Raw genomic sequence first — 24,621 nt, forward strand, 5'->3', positions numbered from 1 at the left:
TTCTGATCTATTATGTGGGTCAGCTACTCTAATGGGAGCCAATCTGATTAATGTTCTGGGAACAGTAGGCGACCGCAGTAACATCTGAGCAGGTAGGAGAGGCGTGAGTGAGTGGAGCAGAGCAGAGGTGCAGGTTTGAGTTTCATGGAGGGAAGCGGAACCTGTTTACCATCCAGCCACACAGAAATCAAGAGACACCAACCAATTCATTCTCTTAAGATACTGGTTGCAGTTCCTGTCTATTGCAGTGTTTGTATGGAGGAGGCCAGCAAAATAGGCTGCCCTGGGATAACTCTGCTTTGGAATTGCTCTTTGAGCCCGTAGTGTGATGCAGCTGCTAAAAAAGCCAATGTTGACTTAAAGTGCATTAACAGAAGCAGAATGTATATATCATGAGAAATGAGAAGCTGCATCTGGACTGCTGTATCCAGGTCTAGGTGCCATATGTTGAGAAGAACATAGACAAAATGGACCCTGTCCAGAGGAGGGTGGCCAGGATGGTGAGAGGTCTGGAAACCAAGTCCTATGAGGTCACTTTCAGCTGTGATTTGCTGGGCAATGTAGACTCAGAGCTGGTCATGTAATGTACATCCAACTTCAGCTTAAAGCCTGGTTGTGTGTGTTTAAATGCCAGTGGCGTGCACCCTCAAGCCATGGTTGGCTGCCTTTCTCCAGTGACTGCCATATTTTGTGATTGGAGACAGGCACTCCCCATGTGTCTTCTTAATACTTAACCAAGGCCTGTTGCTTACCGGCTGTCACTTGGTAACAACTGGCAAAGCATTTTACAGAGGCCCTGTCTACATCTGGACTAACTAGCGTATAAGTTTCTGATAGCAGCAACCTGTTGAGATTTGCAGGACTCCTACAGCTTTAGATGTTCAGGATGAAAAGGCCCTCCAGGGACCATGCTGTAAATGGGGGGGGGATGCTTGAGGAAGTGGTTTTGCCTTTAAGTCAGGGCTGTGGTGTACTTGGGGAATTGAGTGGGAATGGGCAATTGCTACCCAGTAATGCAAGAACCCCTTTTTCTTTCAGGGTGGGAACCTGTCATAAGAATTGGAGTGCTGGATTGTGGGGATGAGGGGAACCACGAGACGTGTAAAGAGTACGGAATTCAGTACTATCCCACTTTCAGGGTAAGCAACTCCATGCACACAAAACAAACTTTTATTGTTCCGTTTGGTTAGACGCAGACTGAAATGTTTGTGGGGTCTTCCCCACCCCGCCCCGAATCTTATTGCACAAACTGCGGTGACTGTGATCCCTGTGCCAGTAGTTAAGGTTGCCCAAGTGGTTAAATTTTTGTAGAGCAACTAAATGTAATCCCAGACAGCTCTGGGCTCTCTGGCAGCAAGAGCTTTAGGATCCTTTTGTCCATTTACTTTGGAGTATGAGATCCTGGGTCATCACAACATTGCCGTTTACAGGTGTTTGAGCCAAGATCATAAACATTTAAACAGAATGCTTCACAGCAGTTGGTCACTGAAACAAGCTATCACAATTAATGTCAGGTACTTGTTTGAGAATGTCATGTAAGAAACAACACATTGGTTTCTTTATTGATAACAAAACAAAACGCAAATCTCCCCTGCTCCCCCCAAAATAGGAGACAAACCTTTCTCTGGGGGACACTAAATAAAAGGCCATATATTATTAGTATTATGTAGTAATTTATTAATTACCTTTCATATGTGTGTCATAGTGATTTACACACATACCAGAAAAAAGCTAAATAGTCTGAAAACAGTACAAAAAACCCATGAAGTTAAAATAATGCAAAATCTTTCTAACTCTGAAAACTATTTTCTTTTTTTCCTTCCCAGTATTTCAGAGCATTTACAAAGGAGTTTACAACGGGAGAAAACCAGCATGGTAAGATGGCTCTCCTAGAAAATGTCCATTCTTTCCCCAGAACATTGACACTTGCACAGCCACACTTGAGGCTCCTGTATCAAAATACTAAAGGAAAATCAAGGCAGCTGAACAGAAAATATAATTTAAGACTATAACGTTTAAAGTACATTCCCAAAGCAGTAACATCTATAATTGACAAAGTCAATCTCAAAATTAAAAGATTTTTGAAATAAAGTTCCCTGCCTTCCATGTTGGACTTTGGCAGGATCTTCCTGGACATGCTGGTGTAACTACTGCCGCACTCAACTCGAAGGCACCTCTGCTGTCCTTGAAAGTTCCCCCAACAGGTCCGAAGAAGGTTTTGGGTGGAAACGCTGTGCTTATCAGTAGTGCACGTTCCTGTGGGGGGCAAAGGGGTCCTTGGGCTAAGAATCAGCACAGGAGTGACTTGTTCTCCTCTCTCCTTAGCAGGCTCTGATCGGGAAGTTCAGACAGTCCGTCAGACCATGATTGATTTCCTGCAGAACCATTCCCAGGAGACAAAACCTCCTGCTTGTCCCCCTTTGGAGCCAATTGTGTGAGTGCCTTACATACTATAGAAGCACTGTGAGGTGGGGGCAGGGGGTGGGCAGTGGGAGGGCCATATTTCCAAAGAGCCGTATGAAGAGAAGACTTCCTTTTATTCCTGTGAAACAAATAACTTTGCCTAACAGTGTTTGTCAGCCTCTCCTTCTAGTGATACCCCCTGGCCCAAATGACCACATGCAATTGCACAACAGGGTTGCATAGCTCCGCCCATGAATTGGACTCAAGGGGGTTTGTGGGATGCGGTGACTGAGAAGTTCCTGCTCTTGTGAAGCTGTCAAATAACGATTGTCCGTTTGTTTTCTTTAAGGCCAGAAGAAATGTTCTCTCTTTTTGATAAAAACGTTCAGCATTATACTGCCATAATCTTTGAAAGCGCAAACTCGTATGTTGGGCAAGAGGTAATGTAGTCTTTGGAAACTTTATCCCCTTCTTAAGTAAATATGACTTAGTATATTTTATTGCAATCCTGGGTGTCAAGAGAGAGGGCTGTTTATACAGTGACCTTTCTCATGTGGTGGGAATGATGGCATAGCACTACTCATGACTGAGCCAGGCTTGGGCAGAATGCTTTAAAAAAAGAAAGTGGCACGTCTTCTTTCTGACTGCTTTAGATTCCTTCCCCACCAAGGAGAAGTCTGTTTTTTCAGTTTTCAACTTTGTAAAATATTGCAGCATCACAAGAGAGAATTATCATGTTTCACAATGACATGGTTTTACTCCTAGAGCATTAGTGCTCGGTGTAAGCTCCACATTGTGTGCCTGGGCTGTGGTGCAGACATAGCAATTGTGGTTTTGCCTCAACCCTTCTTAAGGTTCAAGATGTACAGTGAAGGTCACCCATGCTGCTTTACCCATGAGTGAGGGAAACAAGCCCTGGCTAAGAGTTACATCTGCAAAAGAGTGATGTTTGCTGATAAACCTGCCCTAGTAGAAGAGGCAGCTGTAAGTTGTGGCGTGAGCACTGCTTCTTTGCATCTGTGGGGATCCATATAGTGCTGGTGACGTGTAGAAATTGCAGAGCGTTGCATTTAAGATCTTACTCATTTACCCGTCTTCCTTCTTTTCCACCATTATCCCAACGCAGCTCACAACATGAATAGATTACTGACAATAGATCCATTAAAAACCTTATGCTTTAAGCAAAAGCCTCCTGGACACCTAGTTCTTCTGAACGTGTTGGAGGGTCAAGGCAACTCTGAGCCGATTTGGGCCAGGTGTGTGACGGCATCTTCACCACCTCTTTTCCTGCACAGGACAGTCTGGTGTTGCACAGCTTTGGTGGTGAGGGAGGGGATGGCCCACCTGAAGCAGAAGCAGGCAGGCGATGGCATGTGTTGGATGTTGAATCAAATGTGCAGCGTAGTTTTGCTCCAGGCACTGCAGGGCACCTTGTTGAGGCCCAGAATGCTACATTTTGGAATTTGCTTTTTAAACAAAACAAGAAAAGCCCTGCAGTATTCTGTGTAGAAAATTGATTGCCTCCATCAGTGAGGGGTTAAACGGGCCTTGGAGAAGCAGAGACCTTTACAAGGCTGAGAGATCTTAACGGGAAGAGGCCTTATCCGCACCACCAGCAAGCCAGCCCAACTCATCAAAGGGTACAGCAGGCAGGTGAGGTTCTGTTTGTGCACAATGTTCTGGTTTCTTAAAAAAAAAACATTTTATTGAATTTTTAAAAAAAAATGTTGGTGGGATTTGAAATGCCAAACTGGTAAGAAAAGCATAAGGACAAAAATCATCCGGGCTGAGGGTGTGTATGTGTCTTGATTGAGTGTGGAACACTCTGCAGGGTGTTTGACCTGCATGCCATCTGACTTTATTGGAACCTGAGACTTAACCTGCCATTTCTAGTCCTGATTATTGCAGAGATGCATTTGAAAATGTGATGGTAAAAGGTTCTGAGGATTCGGAAGTAGGAAATGAAAAGAAGCTAGGATTTGTTTTAGGGCTGATGTCCCTATATTAAGAAATTCTCCCTCCCCCACCCAAGAACTAACCAAGGCCTAGGATCTGAGGTCACCTTTACCCAGGGGGTATGTCATCAGATCAATGCAGCAATCCCAGGTATCGTTGCTTGCAAATAAATCCTGTTGAACAGAGTGGGATTTACTTCAGAATAAACATGAGTGGGCTGTTGGTCTTCTCCCTGGCATAATCCACAGGCCTGTTGGAAGCAGATCATAGCATGTTTGCACCCTTAGTGTGAACTTTGCCTTTCTTTGAAACATGTTAGGTCAACTTGCTGCAGCATCATGTGTGTGTTTTCCCCCTCCCCCGTCCAGGTTATCTTAGACTTGAGCCAGTATGAAAACATCACAGTAAAACGAATGTTAAATTCTGATGCAGCTTTTCTTGAGAAGTTCAGTATTACATCAGTCCCTTCATCTTACCTGATCTATCCAAACGGATCTCATGGATTAATTAAGATGTAAGTATTAATGGATGCGCGTTTTAGGCACTGCGTTTCATAAGCTTTGGGGCAGTTGTCTTTAGTTTCCTGTTGGAAGGTAGCTCAGGTTACACCAAGCTTGTTCTTCTATATAACTCAGCCTTTGCCAACCTGATGCCTTCCAGATATTTTGGACTACAACTCCCATCACAGTTGTGCTGGCTGGGGCTGATGGGAGCAGGAGCCCAAAATGTATAGTGGGCATCAGGTTGGCGATGGCTGATCAACACTCATTTTGCTTAGAGCTAAGCCGTGGCATGGGTGAGCGGCCCTGTGGCTTCCTCTGCCCGGTATGAAGCCAGGAGGAACGTGGTGGGTGCTCTTTAAGGTCCGCAAGACTGTTCCAAATAGCAGACGGGCAGCGCTCAATTGATAACAGCTGTTCTTTTGTTGCTTTAATGCATTATGTGTGTCTCTCTTTTATGGGGTGATTAAAAGTGATAGAAAATTATAACTTTTCTTCCTCCCCTTTTTTGAAAGAACAAAAAAGCAAAAAAAAAAGGAAGTGGAATGTTAGTTGGGAGACTGCCTGGGAGCCCCCCCCTGTATGGATTCCACCTTCAGTTCTGTAATGGAAGAAAGGCAGGGGGTGCAAATGTGATAAATAAGTAAGACAGCTGGAAAACTCCACTGCCCTATAAAGTGTGGCTGTTCAGTTAAGCTAAGCTAAGCTACCTGTTTGCAGGATGTGCCAAAGGAAATTGAAGGCCCGATCGCAAATGTCCAAATAGATATTTTAAGAGAGATTGAAAACTTTGCTTAATTGGGCATGCTGGTTCTCCATACAGTAGCGTAGGGGCCTGATTCAGGTGAGGACTTTGCCATGGGGGGCCAGCAGGTGCCATTTCTCTGGCTGCTGCCATACTCAGGTGGGAGAAGCCACACGTGCAGTGGCTCAGGACTTAACAAAGAGTCATGTGGCACCTCCTGCGGAGTCCAGTAGTTTACAGTAGTGAATATGCATGTCCTAGGAAGTGAAACTATTTATTTTGTTGAATTTATGTTCTGTCCTTCCTCCTGAAAGAACTCAGGGCAGCAAACATATCAATAAAGCAATTTAATAGCAACAAAAAGAAAAGCATTCTAAAATCGGTTAAAACCATTCTTCCATCCAATGATCTTTGGGCTGCCAGCAACAGTTCCTTCAGCCATTAAATTCCTAAGCAAACAGGGATGTTTTCAGATTCCTCCTGAAAGTCATTAGCAACTGGCTCCCCCTGTTAGCTGCTAGTAAATGCTTGTGACTGCTCCTGGGACCGCTGGGAAGAGAGGTAGGCACTGTTAGGCCCAGTCAGAAAGAGCAGCTGCCGTAGTAAAATGTGCACATTGTCTTAATTGTGCCTAGTGAGAGAGTTTCTCAGAACTCTTTTTACAAGGAGCTCTGCAGCCTCTGGGCCTACATCCAGCTTCAGATGTACTGGTGGGCCCTTTTCTAAGCCTGACAGGGAAGAGGAAATTGCATTTTCCCAGTCACTGTCAAAGGAGAAGTTTTGTCGAGTCTAGTGAAGCTTCTGCCTTCTGTAGCGACCCTGTTATTCCTCTCCACTGTTTAGCTTAAGGGTATTTTTTTTAACCTTTATGCTGTCCTTCCATACACAGTTTGAAGCCTCTTCGGTCTTTCTTTTCTTCCTATTTAAAGTCACTCCCTGGTGTCAGAAGAAAACTGGCTGTACAGCTCCCAGTGCCCATTGAGCAAAACCGAGAAGAAAACCTGGACTTCAAGGAATGGAAACACTATGATAAGTAAGCAACTCCAATTTATTATCATCAGTAGCAATTTATAATCTTTCATAAATGTCATATCGTTTTCCAAGTTTAGCCAACTCATTCAAAGACTGGTTGCTTCTTTTTATTTTGTAATGATCTTGTGTGTGTCTGAAAGCAGCTGAATTTGTAGTTGAAGTTTTCTGTAAAATTCTCTGTCCAAAAAGATTACAACCTGTCCTTGGTAAGATTACAGCCGTGGAGTTTGTTTTGAGATGGCAAAGGCTGGTGTAAGCTAGGGCTGTCCAGATGTTTCAGGCTACCAATGCCCATCAATGCTGGTAGGGGCTTATGGGAGTTAATAATCCAAAATGTCTGGGGGGCTCTCGGTTGGCAAAGGCTGCTGTATGTTAACTGTCTGTAGTAGTGAGGTGTTCAGTTCACTAACTGTTCAATATTGGTGGTTGCTTTAAGCAAAATAGGAACCAGTACTTAACTTCATTACTTTGTCACAGTAAAGCACAGACGTTTGGCCAAACAAACAGGTCAGAATCAATTAATGATGATGATGATGGGCTGTATCCCATGATATTTATTTATTGCATTTGTATACCGCCCCATAGCCAAAATTCTCTGGGCGGTTTACAATAATTAAAAACATTAAAAACAAATATACAAATTTAAAAACACATTGATAGTTCTCCTGGGAGCAGACCCACTGAAATGAATGAAGATGGCTAACTTAGGTCCATAAATTTTGGTGGACCTGCTCTTGCATAAAACTTTGTTGGATACAATCCAGTCATTCCAACTTCTAAATCATTATAATGATTTATAATAAGGAATGGTTTGTGTAAAGGAAAACAGCAATGCTTATAGCAAGGGGTGCAGTCAGGATTTGCCCTGAGATGCAGCACACAAAAGGGTCTGTACAGATTTCCCAGTCTGTGTGTGTGTGCATGAGAGGGAGACTCTGCATGTGAAGGGGGAAGCTATTGCAGGTGGTGGCCCCTTGCTCTTGCACCCAAAGCAGACCAGAGCAATGAATCCAGTGTACGTGATCACTTCTGACTTCAGACCAGGAGCCACGGTACTGTGAAAGCAGTTCCATGAGATTTGCTTTTGCTTGAACAGCTCCAGCGATCATTTTGAAATTATGTGACATGTCAGAAGCCATTAAAAACAATCACTGGGCTATTAGCTGTTTGGATCCCAGCTTTTGATTGTGGTAAGTCTTGACGGAAGGAGATGTTTCTGAGCAGCTTAGTGATCTAACAGGAAGTTTGCAATGGCAGCAGCTTGTGACATGTCAGAAACAGTTTGTGTCCTGGCAGTCTTCTGTCCATTGCCAGCATGTCTGGAGCATGTTGTACAGCTGATTGGAACTTGGTCTGCTTGGATAAAGAAATGTAGCACATGCTGGCTGCTTCTGAGAAGACTAGGGAGTCCTCAACATTAAAGGGTGCTAAGGATTAATCATTGTTTTGAAATGTTGCTGATGCCAGCTGTTTAGGGATCCTGCCTTCCTCCTAGCCCTGTGCAAACAAAATCAGCTGCCACTTTGAAAAGTTGTCATCTGTGTGTCTCTTTTCCAGATCTAAGCTGTATATGGCTGACCTTGAGTCAGGATTGCATTACTTGCTCAGGGTAGAACTCGCCACTCACAAAACTCTGGAGGGAGCTAAGCTAATGACCTTCAAGGATGTTGTTATACTCCTTGCCAAGGTAAACATTTTTTGATCTTTTGATTGCATTTGTACCAGTGTCATAAATCTGATGCAGCAGAGGACTCTTCGTCAGCCTCAGGAAATGTCTAATAAAGCAAACTTTGATACGTTTATGTGGAGGGAGGGGAAGGATTGATTGCTTCAGGCCTTGCAGCCCATTACAAAGGTCAAATTAAAAGCAAGGTTGCGAGTTGCTGCCTTGCAAGTAGCAAATCAAAAAGTTGTGGGAAACTACTTTCTATATATTGTATAGAGTAGATTACACAATGTGAAACTCCTGAAAGTTCTTTATGTACTCTGCTAAATCATTTGCAAAGAGTGGTTGAAGAGACTGATGTGGAGATGCTAATCAGTTTGTTAATAAAAGCTAAAATATCTATAATCTATTATTGGAAGAAATCAATTCCATTTGGAACTTGGGAGACTCCTGTCAAGTCAAAGCTGAGTTAGAAAAACGAGTCGGTGCAAGGGCAAAACTTCTTAATAATGTGGAGTATTTGCCGAAATGGACAATGTGGAACCTCTCCCCCCCAAAAAAAATAAGTGTATCTAAGCAGCTAACAGCTGAGTTTTGAGCATACTCTTTTAATTGCTAGCCTTCATTGCAGATCCATGTCAGAGAAGAAGAATGTTGTGTGAGGCATCCAGATATTTGTTCCTGTGTGAAAATTATTTAGGCATACTCTTGCCCCTGTCAGAAATTTCCAACTAGCAACTTAAGAAGGTGGTGTTAAAACTGCCATGGGATCTCCCTAGAGTCCCTTTCTTCCTTCCTTCCTTTCCTCCCCATAGCTCTCTCCAAATGTGCCAATTTGGGGTGTGGGGGGGGGTGTTGCACGCTTTGCCAAAAATAAACAACCAAAAGCCAGGCATTCCTTTTTCTGAAATTAAGAAGACACGGCAGTATCTTCCAACAAAGAAGTGTAATTGTAGCCCCAGCCTGTTTATGTGACCTGAGCTTTGCTCCCCGCTTCTCCTTCCCGGCCCTCCTCCCCCCTCCTAAGAGTTTAACTCCATTTTGTTGAGCATAAACATTTCAGTGTGAAAACAGCTTGGCTGATGCCAGATTACAGGATGTCTTACACTGTACTCATTTTCTAAAGAATAGCACTTAGAGCGTTGTTAAGTCGCTGGAATCTTTGCTCAGTGTTCAGGCCTAGGATTTTGATTATTGTAGGATTAGCAGCGCTGCCTTCTAAGACCTGAGCTTCTTCGTGGTCCCTCTGAGAAACCCTTATGAGATTGTTTGAGATTCGCATGCGGAGTCCTGTGTCAGTTGTGCTTGAAATCTGCCTTTCCTTATTCCACATTGGGGACTTGGGTTATCATGCTGATTCTGAGCCATAAAACCCTGTGCAGTAGTTTGGATCTGGCAAAGCTGCCCCAGCTCTTGATGACTTCCTTGACCAGTAAAGGTCCAAAAAGCTTGCTGCCCAAAGTCACTTTTTCATGGCTTGTTGCCTTCCTCCTTGCTTTTGATGTAACTTTTCACTCAGAAAGTCAGGGCAGCTTTTAAAGCAAAATTCCTCTGTTTCCTGGTCTGAGTGTGCTAGCTGTATTTTCCTGGCGAACAGAAGGGTTACAGGTTGTTACAGGAGTCCTCGACAGTCCATTGGCTGCAAAATCAATATTCTCTGGGAAGTCAAACCCAGCTGCAGTTCTATGTGAAAGTTACCCAAATAACCACATTGGTGCAGATGCTGAATGCATAAGAGTCGTAACTGATTTAAGTAGCGTGTATAGTGGGTGGGTGTTCTTAAAGAGCTATTTAATATGGCATTTTTGGCAAGCCTATTTGGGAGGTTCTGCATTGTTTTTAGTTGAGGGAAGGGCTGTAGCTCATCGGCAGAGCATCTGCCTGGCATGCAGAAGGGCCCCGGTTCAATCCACAGTGGCACCTCCAGGTAGGGCTGGGAGAGGCTCCTGCCTGAACCCCTGGGGAGCGGCTGCCAGCCAGTGTGGACAGTAGTGAGCTAGACGGACCAAGGGTCTGGCTCAGTTCGAGACAGGTTCCTGTACTCCGCACAGAACCATAAACACGTTGCTGGGTCAGACCAAAAGTATCCTGAATCCAGCAGTGGGGGGGAGGCAGCCTACTGCATCTCACGCTCAGAAGCAGGTTGCCCCTGAAGTTGTCGTCTGTGGTAGCTGAGCACGGGACAACTGTGGAGAGAGACATGCAAGCAATTGGCAACTGCAGCGTCTTGTGGCAATTAATTCCATAAGTTAATTATTCATTACATGAAAGAGCAGCTCCTTGTTGTGCTTGTCCTGCGTCTGCAACCCGTCATTTTCCGGTCGGGTGACTGGAGATTCTAGTACGCTAAGCAAGTAGAGCTGCTCCCTTTTGCCATCTTCACAGTTCATGAACCTCAATCATGCTTTCTTTCATCTTCCCTTTTTCAAATCGATTGAACCTTTACAGAGAAAGGAAAAAAAGATTAAAGGAAAAAAAACAAATCCATGAATGGATAGCATCTGTTGGTGAGAATAAAGCTGTAAGATGTGACTGACCTTGTTGTCTTCCGCACAGCTATTTCCTGGCCACCAGCCCGTTATGAAGTTGTTGGAGACCTTGCAGGTGTGGCTGCTCAGCCTCCCATTAGACAAAATCCCTTACGATGCCATCCTTGACCTGCTCAACAACAAAATGCGGGTAAGCCACTTCACAGCCCACAGAGGCAGCTTGAGCAGGCGGGGAGGGGTTGTTCAAGATGCCTGCTGTCCAGCAGCTCCACTCGCACCCAGAGCGGCCTCTGTGACGTGGAGCGTTTCAAACAACGCCCACGGGTGATGTGTCTCAGGATGCCAGCAGAGCCTGGCGGCTAGATCAGGCCAAAGGGAGCCCTTCTAGTTCTCTAGCATCCTGTTCTCACAAGGGCCACCTGGGTGCTCCAGTGGGAAGCCCCAAAGCGGGACATGAGCGCAACAGCAGCATTACTCCCCACTTCTGATTCCCAGCAACTGGTATAGAGAGGCCTGCTGCCTCCAACACTGGTGGCTTTTATTGTAGGCATTTAATCAGTTTACAGATCAAGATTTTCTTTTTAGAGTAAGCGAAGTGGCTTGTGTTGGTGATTGTACGCAGCTGCCCTTAACTCCTGGCAGAATCCTCTGTGGTGCCACGCCTGCTCTCTGCTGCTGACGGAGGGGGGAGGGGGGCTCTGTGACGGCCAGCCTGCCAGTTGCACAGGGACGACCCCTGCTCTGAGCCTTTCTGTGTGATGGCGCTTAAGTTGCAGTCGAGTAAGACTCTAGCACGCCCAGGGTATGTAACGATACGTACTGGCAAGAAGGTTACATGCAAGGTGGGGAATACTTGTAGATGAACACATGTATTTATTTATCTTTCATATTTCATTTTGAATACACACATGTATAATAATTAAGTAGGCGTCAATTTCATGTTCCTAATCCTTGAAAAAAGTGTTGTCAAATACACCAAAGGACTAAAAATTAGGATTTCACATAAATGAATATGAGTTTTCAACTTTCATAATTTCCAAGACACATTGAGATCCCCCCCCCCGCCCCCAAAGCGTTGATTCACAATGGCTTTCTACGTAAACAGCATCTTCCTAATTTGGAGTGTGTTAAGTGTGAGATCTTTGTGAATATTTTGCCTTTTCTAGATTTCTGGACTGTTTCTCTCCAGCCGCATCCGGTGGGTTGGTTGCCAGGGCAGCAGGCCAGAGCGGAGAGGGTACCCTTGTTCTTTCTGGGAGCTCTTCCACACACTGACGGTTCAAGCAGCAGTTCGGCCAAAGGCATTGCTCAATACAGGTAGGAGGCTAACACTTCTGAGAGTTCAAGGCAACCTTCCCTGACTTTGGGCCCTCCCATCAGCCTCAGCCTCATATGGCCATGCTGACTCTTTCCTCTTGCCGTTATTTATTTATTAGATTAATATCCTGCCCTTTCTCCCGGTAGGAGCCCAGGGTGGTTATATGCTGAAGGCCGCATTGCATATTACACAGGAGCAAAATTAGGGTGCTGCCTTCAGCCAGGAGCCACTGCCAGTTTCTGCTTCCTAACCAGGGCCATCACGTGACACACATGATTGGCACATTCACACTTGCCTTTTTAAGGATACACCTTAAAAACATCCCAAGAGTTTCATAGGCAGGGTATAAAACAGAGTGGCACAAGAGCTCTGCGCGTGTGTTTAATTCCTGACACAATTTAGGGGCCATCTCTCTCTCCCCCCCCGGACTATGGAGAGTTAAAGGGTCTACCACAGTTTGAGACCAGAATACCCAGTCGGTCACTGCACTCGGCAGGTAAGGGCGTTCAGATCCCGTCTTACACTGTTGTGGCACGTACCTTTTGGAATTCACTCCTCTTAAATATTAGAGAGGCACCATCTGTTTTCTTTTTGGTGCCTACTGAAGACCTTCCTCTTTCAACAAGTCTTTTTCCCCCCAGTTACCCTTATCCCAGTCTGCATCTCTGTTTGAATTGCTTTTAAAGATGTTTTTTGAAAAATTTTAAATATATTTTTAAATGTTTTGTTTTTAGAGATGTTTTATAGATGTTTTTAGTGTTATCACCTGTTTGCCACCCTGGGCTCCTTTTGACAGGAAAGATACAACTTTATTAAATAAATAGATACTACCTCCTCTTTTCACATGGATTGCTTAGTCCCCAAAAAAGAGGATGAAGGTAGCTCATTCAAGCTTTGGAAATTCTGCAGGTTTTCACCTTCACTTTTTCTCAAATATCTCAAAGCTAGAGCCTGCATTTTCAATCTGCTAATTCCAGGCAAGCTGAATAGCATTCTTTGTACTCTGTGGTCGCAAGGGGGGCCTTTCACATTCAGAGGAGGCATGTTTTGGAGCACTGCAATAAGACCTGCATGGTAGGTGCAGCTCTCCAGGACTTTGCTCACTGCAAAATGCACAGTCCTAACCTCGAGCTTATGTCAGTCAGTTCTTAGCCAGTTCCATTTTGGAGCGAGGTTGAAGTTTGCTTCTTTAGATCCTGTGTGTGCATGCGCACACGTGTGTCTTCAACTCACTTTGCCATCTATTTGAGCCAGGCTGTATTATTGATGATCGCTTCTTATGGCAGAAAGAATTGGGTCAGCCTCTGGGGCGGCTGGATTATGTCTTGGGAGGTTTTCTCTCTCTTCTTATTGCTTGCTTTAAATCCCATCTACTAAAAAGCCTGATTTGCCCCCTAATCCTCCCAGTCACAGGTGGGGTTTTATGGTTCTTGCCCACTTTAAAGATTAGGGTTACCCAGAATTGCAGCAGTTCTGAGGGGGAAGAGAAAGTGGCAGTGATGGTGGGGATTATGTGGGGAGCTGCAGCAGCTGTTTATGCAGGATGCAGCCTGGGACTCATCAAAGAAACACTAACACCACAAGCCTTTTGGTGGTTTCTGCTTGTCTTAAACTGTTGAGAAGGGGCCTTTTTTTGGCAGAAAAGGGAGCAGAGGTATATTCTCGCTAGTGACTTCAGTGCAAGTGATCTGCTTCCCCACAGATAACTTGTGTGTTTCTCCAAATGAGTTAGCTCCCTGTTTTGTTCCCCAAGAACTTTCTACAAAAATATAAGGTTAACTTACTGCAAAATAGTCTTATGGTGAGATTTTGAATGTTCTGTACAGGCAGGCCTGCCTAAAATGAAGACTAGTGGTGTTTAGGGCATGTGCTTGCGCTGGGAGGCACCTCTGCAGTGCTTCCAGGGACCACCTGTCTGCCCTTCAGGGTTCTGGGCCTTCATGGAGGTCAGAGCAGAGTCCTGCCTGGCTGCGGCCTTTTGAGCCTGCAGCAGCTGCAGCCGAGTCCTTTCTGTGGGTTCGTGGGGGTTATTAACTTGCCTCCTTTGCAGGCTGCAATGACTTTCTGCGTGGGGGTGGGGGTGAGGCTTCCCCCTCCCTCTTGTCCTGAGATAAGCCACCCCCCCCCAAGCTGCTGCTGTTTGCCCTGTTTGGGGGCAAGTGGGCTCACCTAAATACATTGTTTGGAAAGAAAGGGTGAATAGGGGGAGGACGTAGCCCTGTTGGCAGAAGGTCCCAGGTTCATCCTCCAGGTAATGCTGGAAGAGACTTCCTGCTTGAAGCCCTGGAGAGCCGCTGCTGCCAGTCAGTGTGTGCGATACCGAGCTAGGTGGACCAGTGGCCTGGCTCAGGAGAAGGCAGCTCCTCTGTTTGCCCTTACACCTTCCTTCCCCTGCAGCTGAGGTGAGTGGAAAGGCCCCTCTCAGGATAAACAAAAAGGGGTTATGCAAACAGTTTTGTCTGTGGAATATCCCTTTGAACCAACAGACTATTCCCAACTAGGTCTGTTAAGTTGCTTTCTCCACAGTCCACAAAGGGAGAGGATTGGGGGTTCAAAGCGCACGGGCGAGAGTGGGTGCAGCAGGGGGCTGCATTGCAAGGCAAGTTCACTACTTGCATGGCGTGGAAGGGAAGCCTTAAACGGCCCAACAGGCTTTTTGTTGCCCAAGTGAGTTAAAGCACCTCAAACTCTTCTCTTAAATGCCATGCTTCTTCTTTTAGATGGGGATGTTAAACTCTCGAGAGACGGTGGGCACTTGGAGGAAAAGGAGAGCAAATCAAATGGCACAACCATCAACATCTGTGTTATCAAAACGTGTGACACGAAGTGCTGCACCACTTGAGCATCAAGCATGCCTGCAGCAGCTTCTTTCTGAAGCAGGGCAGTCCAATTTTGGGAGAGTTCATGAGACATTGTGCACTTCTCAAATAAGGCTTTTAGGTGCAACAGAAGCTGGCTGTATTCTTTCTTACAGCTGGTCCTAAGATGGAGGCAAGTGGCAACTCCCCGCTGATCTTCAGAACATCTGGATCTGCCTTAGACAGTCAGAGCATCAGGCTGTTCATAGCCTTGTGACCATAGACTCTTTTAAATGGAGTTTCCTGAGCCTAGACTGCCTTGCATGCAGATTGTGGGATTTGCCACTGAGCTGTCAGTGCCCCCCAGCGGGTGCTGAAAAGGCATTTACGTGCTTTGTTTTGGGCTTCTTACTTGTGTTTTGATCTAACAGAGTTGGCACATTGCTTCTTGCAGGCTTTGAAGACAATCCCCGTGCGGTCCTGCAGATCATGCAGAAGTATGTCCAGGAGTTCTTTGGGTGCAGGGCATGCGCACAGCACTTTGAAGAAATGGCCAGAGAGTCTCTGGACTCAGTGAAGAGCTTGGATGAGGCCGTGGTGTGGCTCTGGAAGAAGCACAATGTGGTGAATGCCAGGCTGGCAGGTACAGGCCGAAGCAGCCTTGGGTGTTTGTTTTGGTGGTCCTGTGTCTTCTCTCTTGCTGGAGGTACAACAAAATGGGGCTCCTCTCCAGGGTTCCGTCTAGTCAGCCACGCCACTTCCCAGGACACTGCATTCTATTCAACAAGCCTGGCATTGAGCAACAGATCTTCATAGCTTGTTGAACGGGGGAACTCTGCTTTGAGTGTGGCTTACAAACTAGGATATCGGACCAGGTCTGGTCCCTCTTATGGGTTAATTAGTGTTTGAATATTCCTACATAATTGTTTGGCAAGTGTCTGTCTGCATATTGGGTTGCCTTAAGTTCCAATGTTATATAGCAGGCAAAGGCTTCTTTGAGGGCTGTTCTTTTGTAAGTCATTGTTGGTGTTCAGTAATTTCCTTAGCAAATTTTTAAATTGTTGGAGGTTTAACACATTTAAAGACAACAGATAAAACAAGTGTATACCCACAACAAAATGTTACGGCTTTTATTTTGAAGGGCTGGGATTTTACTTGCAGTGGTCTTCAGTGCTGAGGAGAGAGCCAGCTCTCAGGTGGCCTAAATCCATAAATGAGTGAAATAAATCTCCTTTAGACACTCGAGGCGGCTGGTTTCCTTTCTCTACTGCTGCCTGTTATGCTGCATTTAATGCATTTTGCTACCTAAAACACTAAAGGAAATTGGCCTTGGTTTGCTTCTTTGGAGAAGTCTAGGCTTTTCCTTGCCCTTTAAGGGCACAGTTTCCTCAGCCACCAGGCATGTGGAACGTTGAAATGCTGCTGCCAAGAGGCACTGTTGTTGTTGTCATCTTGCACCTGCCAGGCCAGCCAAAATCGGTGGGCAGGCCCAAGCCGCCACCTACCAGAGTCTAAGGGAAGGGCCTTTGGTTTCGCTTTCTCTGTTGCCTTGGCAAATCCTTGACTCCTAAAGATTCTTCAGGTTGGCTTGCCCTGATCCATCTGTCTTGGGAAAGGAAACCATTTGCCTCATGAGTAAAGAGTTTCTGGACGAATAAAGAGGTTAATACCAAATTATGCATAAGCCAATTTGCCATTTTAATTGTTTGGTTTTTAATTCATTCACTCAGGACTCCTGAACTAACTTGGTCCATTGAGGCTTTCCTGTTTGTTCCTTCCTCTTCCGACAGGTGGCTTGAATGAAGACCCCAAATTCCCTAAAGCCCAGTGGCCAACTCCTGATGTTTGTCCTGCGTGCCATGAGGAAATAAAAGGTCCGCCCGCCTGGAACGAGGCCCAAGTCCTCCAATTCCTGAAGCGCCACTACGACAGCGGCAACTTCGTGTACAACTACACAGGGAAGGGCCGCAGTGGTCTTCAAGACGAGGGGAACAAAGGCGCATCTGAGGAGGAGAGCCAGACAGGCGGGGGCAAGAGCCCAGACCCAGACGAATGGCTGGATTCAGAATCTAGAATCTTGGAAAGACGGACAGCGAAAGACAGCTCTGCCAAAGGCCGAAGGAAGCAGGCTGCTGAGGCCAGCGTGGGGGAGGAAGGGAAGCAGGCGGTGTCCTTCCTTGGGGTCGGGTTTTCTAACATTGACATGAGCCTATGCATTCTTCTTTATGTAGCATCATCGTTATTTTTAATGATCATGTACTTTTTTTTCCGGATGAGGTCCAAGCGCTGGAAAGTGAGATATTACCGCCCCTATGTATAAACCTTAAACTGGAAGCCCAAATCTTTTTACAGTCTGTGCTCAGCCTGTAGCTTTAATATTTATGATCAGGGATTTTTTCAAAAACACAGTATTACTTGTTCTGAAAAACAAGTGCTGCCCTTTGTCACTTTTGTTCACTTACTGATGTTCTGTGGGACAGATTGGATTCAAAACTTTGCCTGCAAAAGTCAAACACCACACACACACACGTTTACTTAAGAAACATTAAAATGTTTCTGCTGATCTTGTCACCTGACCCTTTGATTTCTATAATGAAGAACAGTGGGAAGTCGTTCAAAATGGGTTTTAGACAGAGGTCGAAATACTGCTGGGCAGTGTCCTGTGTTTAATGAATGCTTGATGGCTGGGAGGCTCAGCCAGCCCCAGGTGGTGTTCTCGGCCACTTGGGAACAGGATCACCACACAAGGCTGTGGCAGGCTTCAGTTGCCAGAGGGGACTCTTGAAGGGTAGTGAGCTCCAAGGCAAAACTTTCCTTATACATACTGGGCTGAAATATTGGATTGTACCTGATGGGGTTTTTTGTTGGTTGAAGTGTGGCCCACTGCCCTGTAATCCAAAGACCATACAATTCCTTTACTCAGGTGGGTCACAAGCCGTCTTGTGGCAATTTTGATAGAACTCCCAATGTCCCTGTTCCAATAATGTTAATTGCTGGCCACATTGGGCTAACATTCCAGTCAGAAGAGATCTCCCCCTGCCTTAAGTCCCCAGACCCTTCCTTGGACCCTGAGCTGGGACCCCCCGGGTCTTTTGGCGACACCTCCCATTGCTCCTCTCCAGCACTGCTGATGGCTGCTGTAGTCAAGCACCAGCTTAGGAAAGCTGCTGGGGACGTAGGTTTGGGACTGCACAAGGTCTAAATTTAAAAAATGTTAATGTGTAGAGAAAGAGAGGTTTCAGACGGGTAGGAAGAAAGCTGCTGCTGAAGGGATGGGGGTGTTTGTTCAGTTGGCAGCTGGAACCTGTTGGTATTTTTGTGTGACTAGGATGATGAGGACAGGAGGTTCTGCTGCGAGGGTAACAAGCAGTCGCCTTCCTTGAGCCAAGAGGTTGGTTGTGGTGCTGGCTTGGTAAAGCTGTGTAATTTGACTACGGATTCTGTATAAAGAGAGGCTTGCAGCCTGCCATATCCCCCTCCTCATGCTTGTGCTCCTGTCAGAGCCCCCCACCCCAAGAGAGCCCTTCCCAGTCTGAGGTGGCTCCAGATGCCTGGTTTGCCTCTGCATGGCTGCCCTCCCTGCACAGCACTGCCTGCTTTGCTCGGTGGCGCCATCTGGTGCCTGAATGGGGGGAGGGAGCGTGGTGGGATTTTTTGCCCTGCATCGTTATCATCACACTTTTAGCGATGTTCTCCCTCCCTTTGTTTGACTTGCGGGGGGGGGGGAGACCTGCCACTGGGCCCATAGGGACCACGGCTGCTTCAGCTGCACCGGCTGCCAAATCGGGAGCCTCCTGGCAACAAAAGCTTGCTCAGAGTTCTGGCGCACGAGTTCTTTTGGGCCAGACTCTGCTCTGCACCTTTTCTGGCACCGGCTCTTTGGAGGAGGGAAATCTCTGTGGCTTCCTTCCCTGAATGGAGGGTGCCTGTCCCAGGTGTCCTCTGGGCTGGAGTTCCGATTCCTGCTGCTGCGGCCAGGCTGCACCCTCCCTCCCTCACTGTGGAATGGGCTCATGCATCAGGCTGGCCTCCTGTGGGGAGTGGCTGGCACTCAAGGGCCTCTCTTGGCTGCCACCCTGGGTGAGCGGCTGCCTGTCCCAGCAGCAAAAGTGCCCGATTGCTTCTCTTCCTCGCCTCAGATCATACCAGAGGGATGGCGTTGGGGAGGGCTGCTGCAGGTGCTCCCCCAAAGGAAGCTGGGAGGAGGGCACTGCTGTCCATCGAGGGTTCCTGCTGCCTTCCACCCACAGTCATCGAGGCCAGGGAGGTGGGAGAGGAAAGACAACTTGCATCACTCACATGAGTGTGTGCATGCGTGCGTGCATAATGGTGATAAAAAGGCCAGAAGCAATTAATGCTAATCTGCTGGCTGTGGTTAATTAGAATTAATGGGCAATAGTTAAATGTTACTGTTTTAAGTGGCCTAGCTGAAGCCATTTCGGCCCCGGGAGGGACACTGGTGGAAAGCAAGCAGGACTGAAGCTGCAATTATTTAATTAATGGAAGGAAGTGCCAAATGTGGCTGAATGTAAATAAATGTGATGTGATGTGCCCAGACCTCACCTCTACGGTTTGCAGCAGTGTTTTAAAAAAGAAGCCGTGGCAGAGACAGGTGATTAAAAGGCCAGAGCAGGCGCTGGGTGCAGTTCCGGCAGTTCAGTTCAGGCTGAGTAAGAAGCATCTGCCCCCTCGAAGCTCAGGGCTTTGTGTTGTGGGTGAACACCAGCGTGGTGGTGTGCTCAGAGGATGGACTAAGACCTGAAGGACCAGGTTTCGATCCCCTACTCGGGGCAGTCGCAGCCTCTCAGCCTAACCTACTTCACAGGGTTATTGTGGGGATTAAAAGAGGGGGAGAACCAAGTATGTCACCTGGAGCTCTTTGGAGAAAATGGGGGATATGCATGCAATACATGAATCTTTAGCTTGGGGGGAAGAAAAGGCAGGAACCTGGCTGGGCTTAGAGCCCTGGCTGGGCCATTCCAGCAGAGAATCTGGGTGGGATTTGGGGTGAGCAAAACAGAACTTTGTACAAAAGGGGTGCTCTGTGGGAGGGAGGCACCCACTAGCTCTCTGGCACCTTTGCTCCATCCAGGCTGTCATCCTATGCAGGGTGGGTGACTTTTGACTAAAGCCCAGACCCTCTTCTGGGGGGGTGGGAGCAATTCTAAGGCAGAAGGTGGCAGACTTCAGGCAGGTGGGAATCTGTCTGCCAACCTCAGCCTAGTGTGAAAGGCAGACGTTTAGAAATGAGGACGTCTGAGCCCAGACATTTGTTTTCAGTCCCAGAACTGGACGGAGCTCAGGGCCTTTCCACAGAAAGATCCATTCCCGACCCCCCCTTTTCTGTACTATGCTTGGGGAGGAAGGGGGAGTCGTTTTGTAGTTGCCCTTGATAAGCAATAGGAGCTCGGAGCTCCACACCCAGGGCCCTGCTGCTGGCTCCGTGGGGCTGATTCACCCGGAGGACTTTCCCTGGCAGGAGGTCCAGGCTTCCTCTGCCCCCTTTGAAGTCCCCCCTTCCCGCAAGCTGCCTTTTCCAGATTCTCCGGGTTCCCCATTCAAGGGGCGAATTCGAGGGGTCTTCAGCCCTTCCACGGCTGCCGGAGGGCGAGGTCTCCCTAGGGCGCGGGGGTCCAGCAGCCCGGCAACGCAGGCCCTTCTGAGCGGAGGCAGGACCGGTGTTCATGAGATCGTGAACGGAGGCGTAGGAGTCGGGGACGCGCAGCGGCGGATGGACGGACCGGGAGGGGGCGCGCCGCGGACCCTCGGAGGCCTCTTCTGCTGCCCAGGAGAAGCGAGACGTCCCTCCCGAGGACTCTCTTATTCAGGGAGAATATGAGAAATACTGTCGGGGAAGTGGCGGCGGGGGGCCCCCAAAGGATTTGCCTCCCTCCCTCCCGGCTGGCCGATCCTGGGGTTGTCACGCGGGCCGGATCCGGCTGCGCCCTCCGCGCTCCCCTTCGCGCCAGACCTGGCTCCGCTTTTGCAAATCCGAGCGGGGATTGGGTCCCACGGAAAATCCGAAGGGAGGTGGCGGTACCGGCATGGAGGAGGCCCCCTTCTCCGAATGTAAACCCCAGGCAGAGCCCGGCTCGGTTTTGAGGGGTACCTCGGGAAAGGAAGCGCGGCTTCTGCGCAAGATGGAGGGCTCCCGCAATCGGGGGGGGGAATCCTGCGAAGTGAGTCGCAACCCAGCTCGCCAGGCTTGCTTCCGCGTCCACGCGCGCAGGAACTGACTCGTGTGTACGCAGCCAAGTTAGGCCTGTTCAGACGAAGAGTTCCCGAAGCGCGTAGATGGGTCAACTCTAGCTTCGGCTCCCGGTTCAAATGCCCGGCTTAGAAAAGTGTTAACTCGACTTTTAACAAAATCTGCTCGAGGGGAGGATCTGGACGCCCCTCCTGGAAGGCCAGGCTGGTTCAGGACTGTATTTATTTGTGTGCTTGCCTTTCTCAGGCCTGCCTCGGGTAGCCGCGAAGTGCCCTTCCGTTTTCCCCGGAGAAGGGGCGTGCGCGCGCGCCAGCTGGAGGACGAGTGAAAGGGGACCTCCCTGGCTGACTCCGCCTGCCGCGGCCCATCAAGGAGGCGGTTCGGCCCTGGCTGGGAGCAATCGGCGGCTAAGCAGCACAGGGCAGGCGCGGCCGAGGCGTTGATGTTCCTCTCCGAGCGCCGTTTTCCAGCTCTTTAAACCCCGTTGCTGAGGATCGCCCCACTGCAGAGAAGGGCACTCTCTTCTGAGAAGGCGCCCAGACGACGGCTCTGCTCCGAATTCCAGGGTGGCGCTTTGACCAGGACAACTGGAGAGCTGTCCTCCAGCTGTCCTGTCCAGACCACCCTTGCCGTTAAGTCCCCCGAAGAGGCGCGTGTCTGTGTGTGCGTGTGTGTGTGTTGCAGCAAAGACAACGAACAGTTTTGTGCCACCTTAACGACGAACAAGGTTCCCTTGTTCTGACGCACTGATGCGGTCCTCAAACACGCGCACACACACGAGATTCTTTGCCAGCCACTTCTTACTGGTGTGTTTGATGTTTTCATTGCAATATTGTGTTTTTAGTCTGTAAAATCTTTAAATATTTATAAACATTTACATAAAATTAACGAAAGCAGTGAGAATAAAAAGTATTTCAATAAATTACAGCCGCTATCTCTGACCCTTAAAGTATGCAAAATTTAGCTCAGTAGCCATGTGCAAAATCAATAATAGATGATAAGGCAATCGTCGATAAGTTCCCTAACACCTGCTGCTGTAGAGGCGGCCAAGCCAGGAGAGAAAACTGAGCTCCTTCGTAAGCTGCAGTTCTGCGGCTGGAGCCTCTGTCCCCTGAAGATCTTGTTTGCAATGATCATCACTTCCAGGTCAGCATTAGGACTGCTAATCAAGGGCGATTCTTCTTGAGGAGGACAAAATTAAGCCAAAAATAAAAAGGGGCCCCAGAGATTTATCTAATCAGCGCTTCACCCCACTCAACCCCAAATATACACCGCGGCCCTAGTTGTTTTTTTATTATTATTATTAAATTTTATTTATACCCCGCCTTTCAGCCAAAGGCACTCAAGGCGGCTTACAAGAAAGTTCTCATTGAGGTGTGCCTCGACCACTTCATCCAGCCGTTGGGAACTTTATTTATTTATTTATTTATTTATTTATTTATATCCCGCCCTTCCTTCCAGCAGGGAGTGACTGAATTCTCCTCCCGACAAAGAAATCAATGAAAAACTAAATAAAAGCCTCTCCCCGTTGCCAAGGAGATATTCTGGTGTCCAGGCCGTTCCCGTTTCGTGGAGGCGCGTTCAGTCAGGCGGAGGCTGAAGTGGTACAAGCAAGACACAGGTGTCTTACCTCAGTGAGAACTAGCCGCGTGTGTGGGCGGATATGGGAGGCCACCCGCCTGGCGGCGCTGGCCGGCTAGAGGGGCGTCCCTTCAGCACCACAGACAGTTCTGCCGCCTTTCCACGTTTGCAAACGGCTCTCGTGGCCTTTGTTATGTTAAGGGAGCTTGATAAGGGGGGAGGGGAAGGAGGAGGAGCGCGCCCTGGGGAGGGGTGGGGGCTCCGCTCAAGTGACGCTGAGGAGCTGTGCAGCGGGAAATCCCTTGCTGCCGCCGCCCCCTTCCAGCCCCACCCACACAAAACCCTTCCCAGTCTCCCTGCGAGCGGCCAGAGGTCGCCCAGACGCAGCCGGCCTCAGTGGAGGGCATGTAAGCCGCAGGCAGCGCCCGGAGCTCCAAGTGGCTCGTCGGGGGAGGCTGCGCGCCGCTCCTCCTGGAATTTTGAGCGTCTTCCCCCCCCTCCAAAAAAGCAGCCCCTCCGTGCCGCCGCACAGCGCGATGCTGTTGGAGCGAGCTCGAGGCGAGAAAGCGGCCCCCGGCGAGGCCTGCGCCTTCAGCCGAACTCCAGGTAAGGGATCCCCGACGGCGGCGTGTCCGAAAGGGCCGTCTGGTCCGCAGGCAGCAGCGGGCTGTGGGGCCGGAGGGAGGCTGCCTGGGCAGACTGCAGGGGACCCGGAGGAAGGCGGCGCGGCGGCGGGGCGGGGGTCCTCGGCAGAACGGGCGGCGCTCCTGCCACCGCCCCGCCCAAGCTCGGCAAAGGACCCCATCCTCTTGCAGGGAGCTGGGAAGTCCGACGTGGGAGCTTCTAGGAAGAAAACGGGGGTGAGAGGAGCCCAGTGCCAGAAGAGATGCTGCTTCGGAGAGGGAGGGAGTCCCCTATTCCTGGCAGGGCGGAGGGCTTGAGGGCTGCCGGCGGCTCGGGATGGAGCCGGCAGCTGAGGGGGCCTCCGTCGGCCCTTGGAGACGGGCAGAGCAAGGCCATAGTCGCTGGTGGTAACCATTCAGGACGTCTCGATAAGACATTATTGTTGTTGTTGTTGTTGTTAAAGTAGAGGGTGTTCCATCCATCTAAGTCCTGCTTAGAGCAGACCCACTGAAATTGATAGGCCGAAGTTCGTCACGTCCTTTAATTTCACTGGGTCTGCTCTGAGCAGTACTAGCATTGGGCATCCACTGATTTCTGGTAGGGATTTGGGGAGACTTTGCGTTTCTCGATGGCTTTTAGTTCAGTGAATTTATTTATCGATTGAAACTTTATTTTTAAAAAACTGTATTGGGAGGGGGGAGTCCTGTGAAGAGGCGGAGGAACAGCGGCCTGTGTGTGTGTGAGTGTGTGTGTGTGTGGTGAACTGGGGGATCTGTTTAAAGTAGATTCCATTGCTCACGGGAGTTATTGTCTAGAGATCTCCTCCTGGAGATCCTTCCAGGTATGTCGCGTTTGCCTATTTGGATGGTACAAAATAAATCAAAAGACTTTAAAAAAAGGAAACGAAATATTTGGGGGGTGGGCGAGGAGGAATCAGCTCCAGCGGCACTTCTGAGGGGAAGGGTCCTTCAAGTAGGGCAGTGGGCACCACTTGAAGACCTGACTTTTTATTTTTTACGTTTGGTGGTGGTGGGTGTAGCTATTTTTTGTGGACATGAGGCGAAAAAGGGGTGGGGGTCTGGAGAAAGAAGGACGGGAACTCGTCTTTTTTTGCAGAAGGTGCCTGTTCCCTCGCCCCCACAAAAACGGGCACTGAACAGCTGCGGGGCTCGGGGCTGCCTAAACAGACCTGGCCAGACCCCCGCGCCGTTTGTAGCCCGCGCTTCCCCCGCCCCAGAAGCCCCAGTCCCCCCCATGAGTCACGTTTAACAGGGGCAGAAAGGGCCTGGTCCCTCCCCTTT

The 24,621-nt window shown here is 48.5% G+C and overlaps 1 protein-coding gene across 2 annotated transcripts in view; it reads left to right on the forward strand.

Annotated features, from left to right (window-relative positions):
• The window catches only part of QSOX2 (quiescin sulfhydryl oxidase 2), a 24,218-nt gene extending 6,756 nt beyond the window's left edge, over positions 1-17,462 (forward strand). The window contains exons 2-12 of one of the 2 annotated variants that reach the window (XM_061603885.1): positions 1,039-1,139; positions 1,827-1,875; positions 2,326-2,434; positions 2,753-2,843; positions 4,728-4,873; positions 6,494-6,637; positions 8,194-8,323; positions 10,859-10,981; positions 11,958-12,108; positions 15,362-15,550; positions 16,698-17,462. In XM_061603885.1, coding sequence (XP_061459869.1) covers positions 1,039-1,139; positions 1,827-1,875; positions 2,326-2,434; positions 2,753-2,843; positions 4,728-4,873; positions 6,494-6,637; positions 8,194-8,323; positions 10,859-10,981; positions 11,958-12,108; positions 15,362-15,550; positions 16,698-17,227 — 1,763 coding nt within the window. In that variant the 3' untranslated portion in view covers positions 17,228-17,462. The remainder of the gene's footprint in view (positions 1-1,038; positions 1,140-1,826; positions 1,876-2,325; positions 2,435-2,752; positions 2,844-4,727; positions 4,874-6,493; positions 6,638-8,193; positions 8,324-10,858; positions 10,982-11,957; positions 12,109-15,361; positions 15,551-16,697) is intronic. The other variant, XM_061603886.1, reaches the window with a different exon arrangement.
• Positions 17,463-24,621: the final 7,159 nt, after the last annotated feature.

The sequence above is a fragment of the Rhineura floridana genome, chromosome 20, assembly GCF_030035675.1.
Source record: "Rhineura floridana isolate rRhiFlo1 chromosome 20, rRhiFlo1.hap2, whole genome shotgun sequence".
NCBI classification, from domain to species: domain Eukaryota; kingdom Metazoa; phylum Chordata; class Lepidosauria; order Squamata; family Rhineuridae; genus Rhineura; species Rhineura floridana.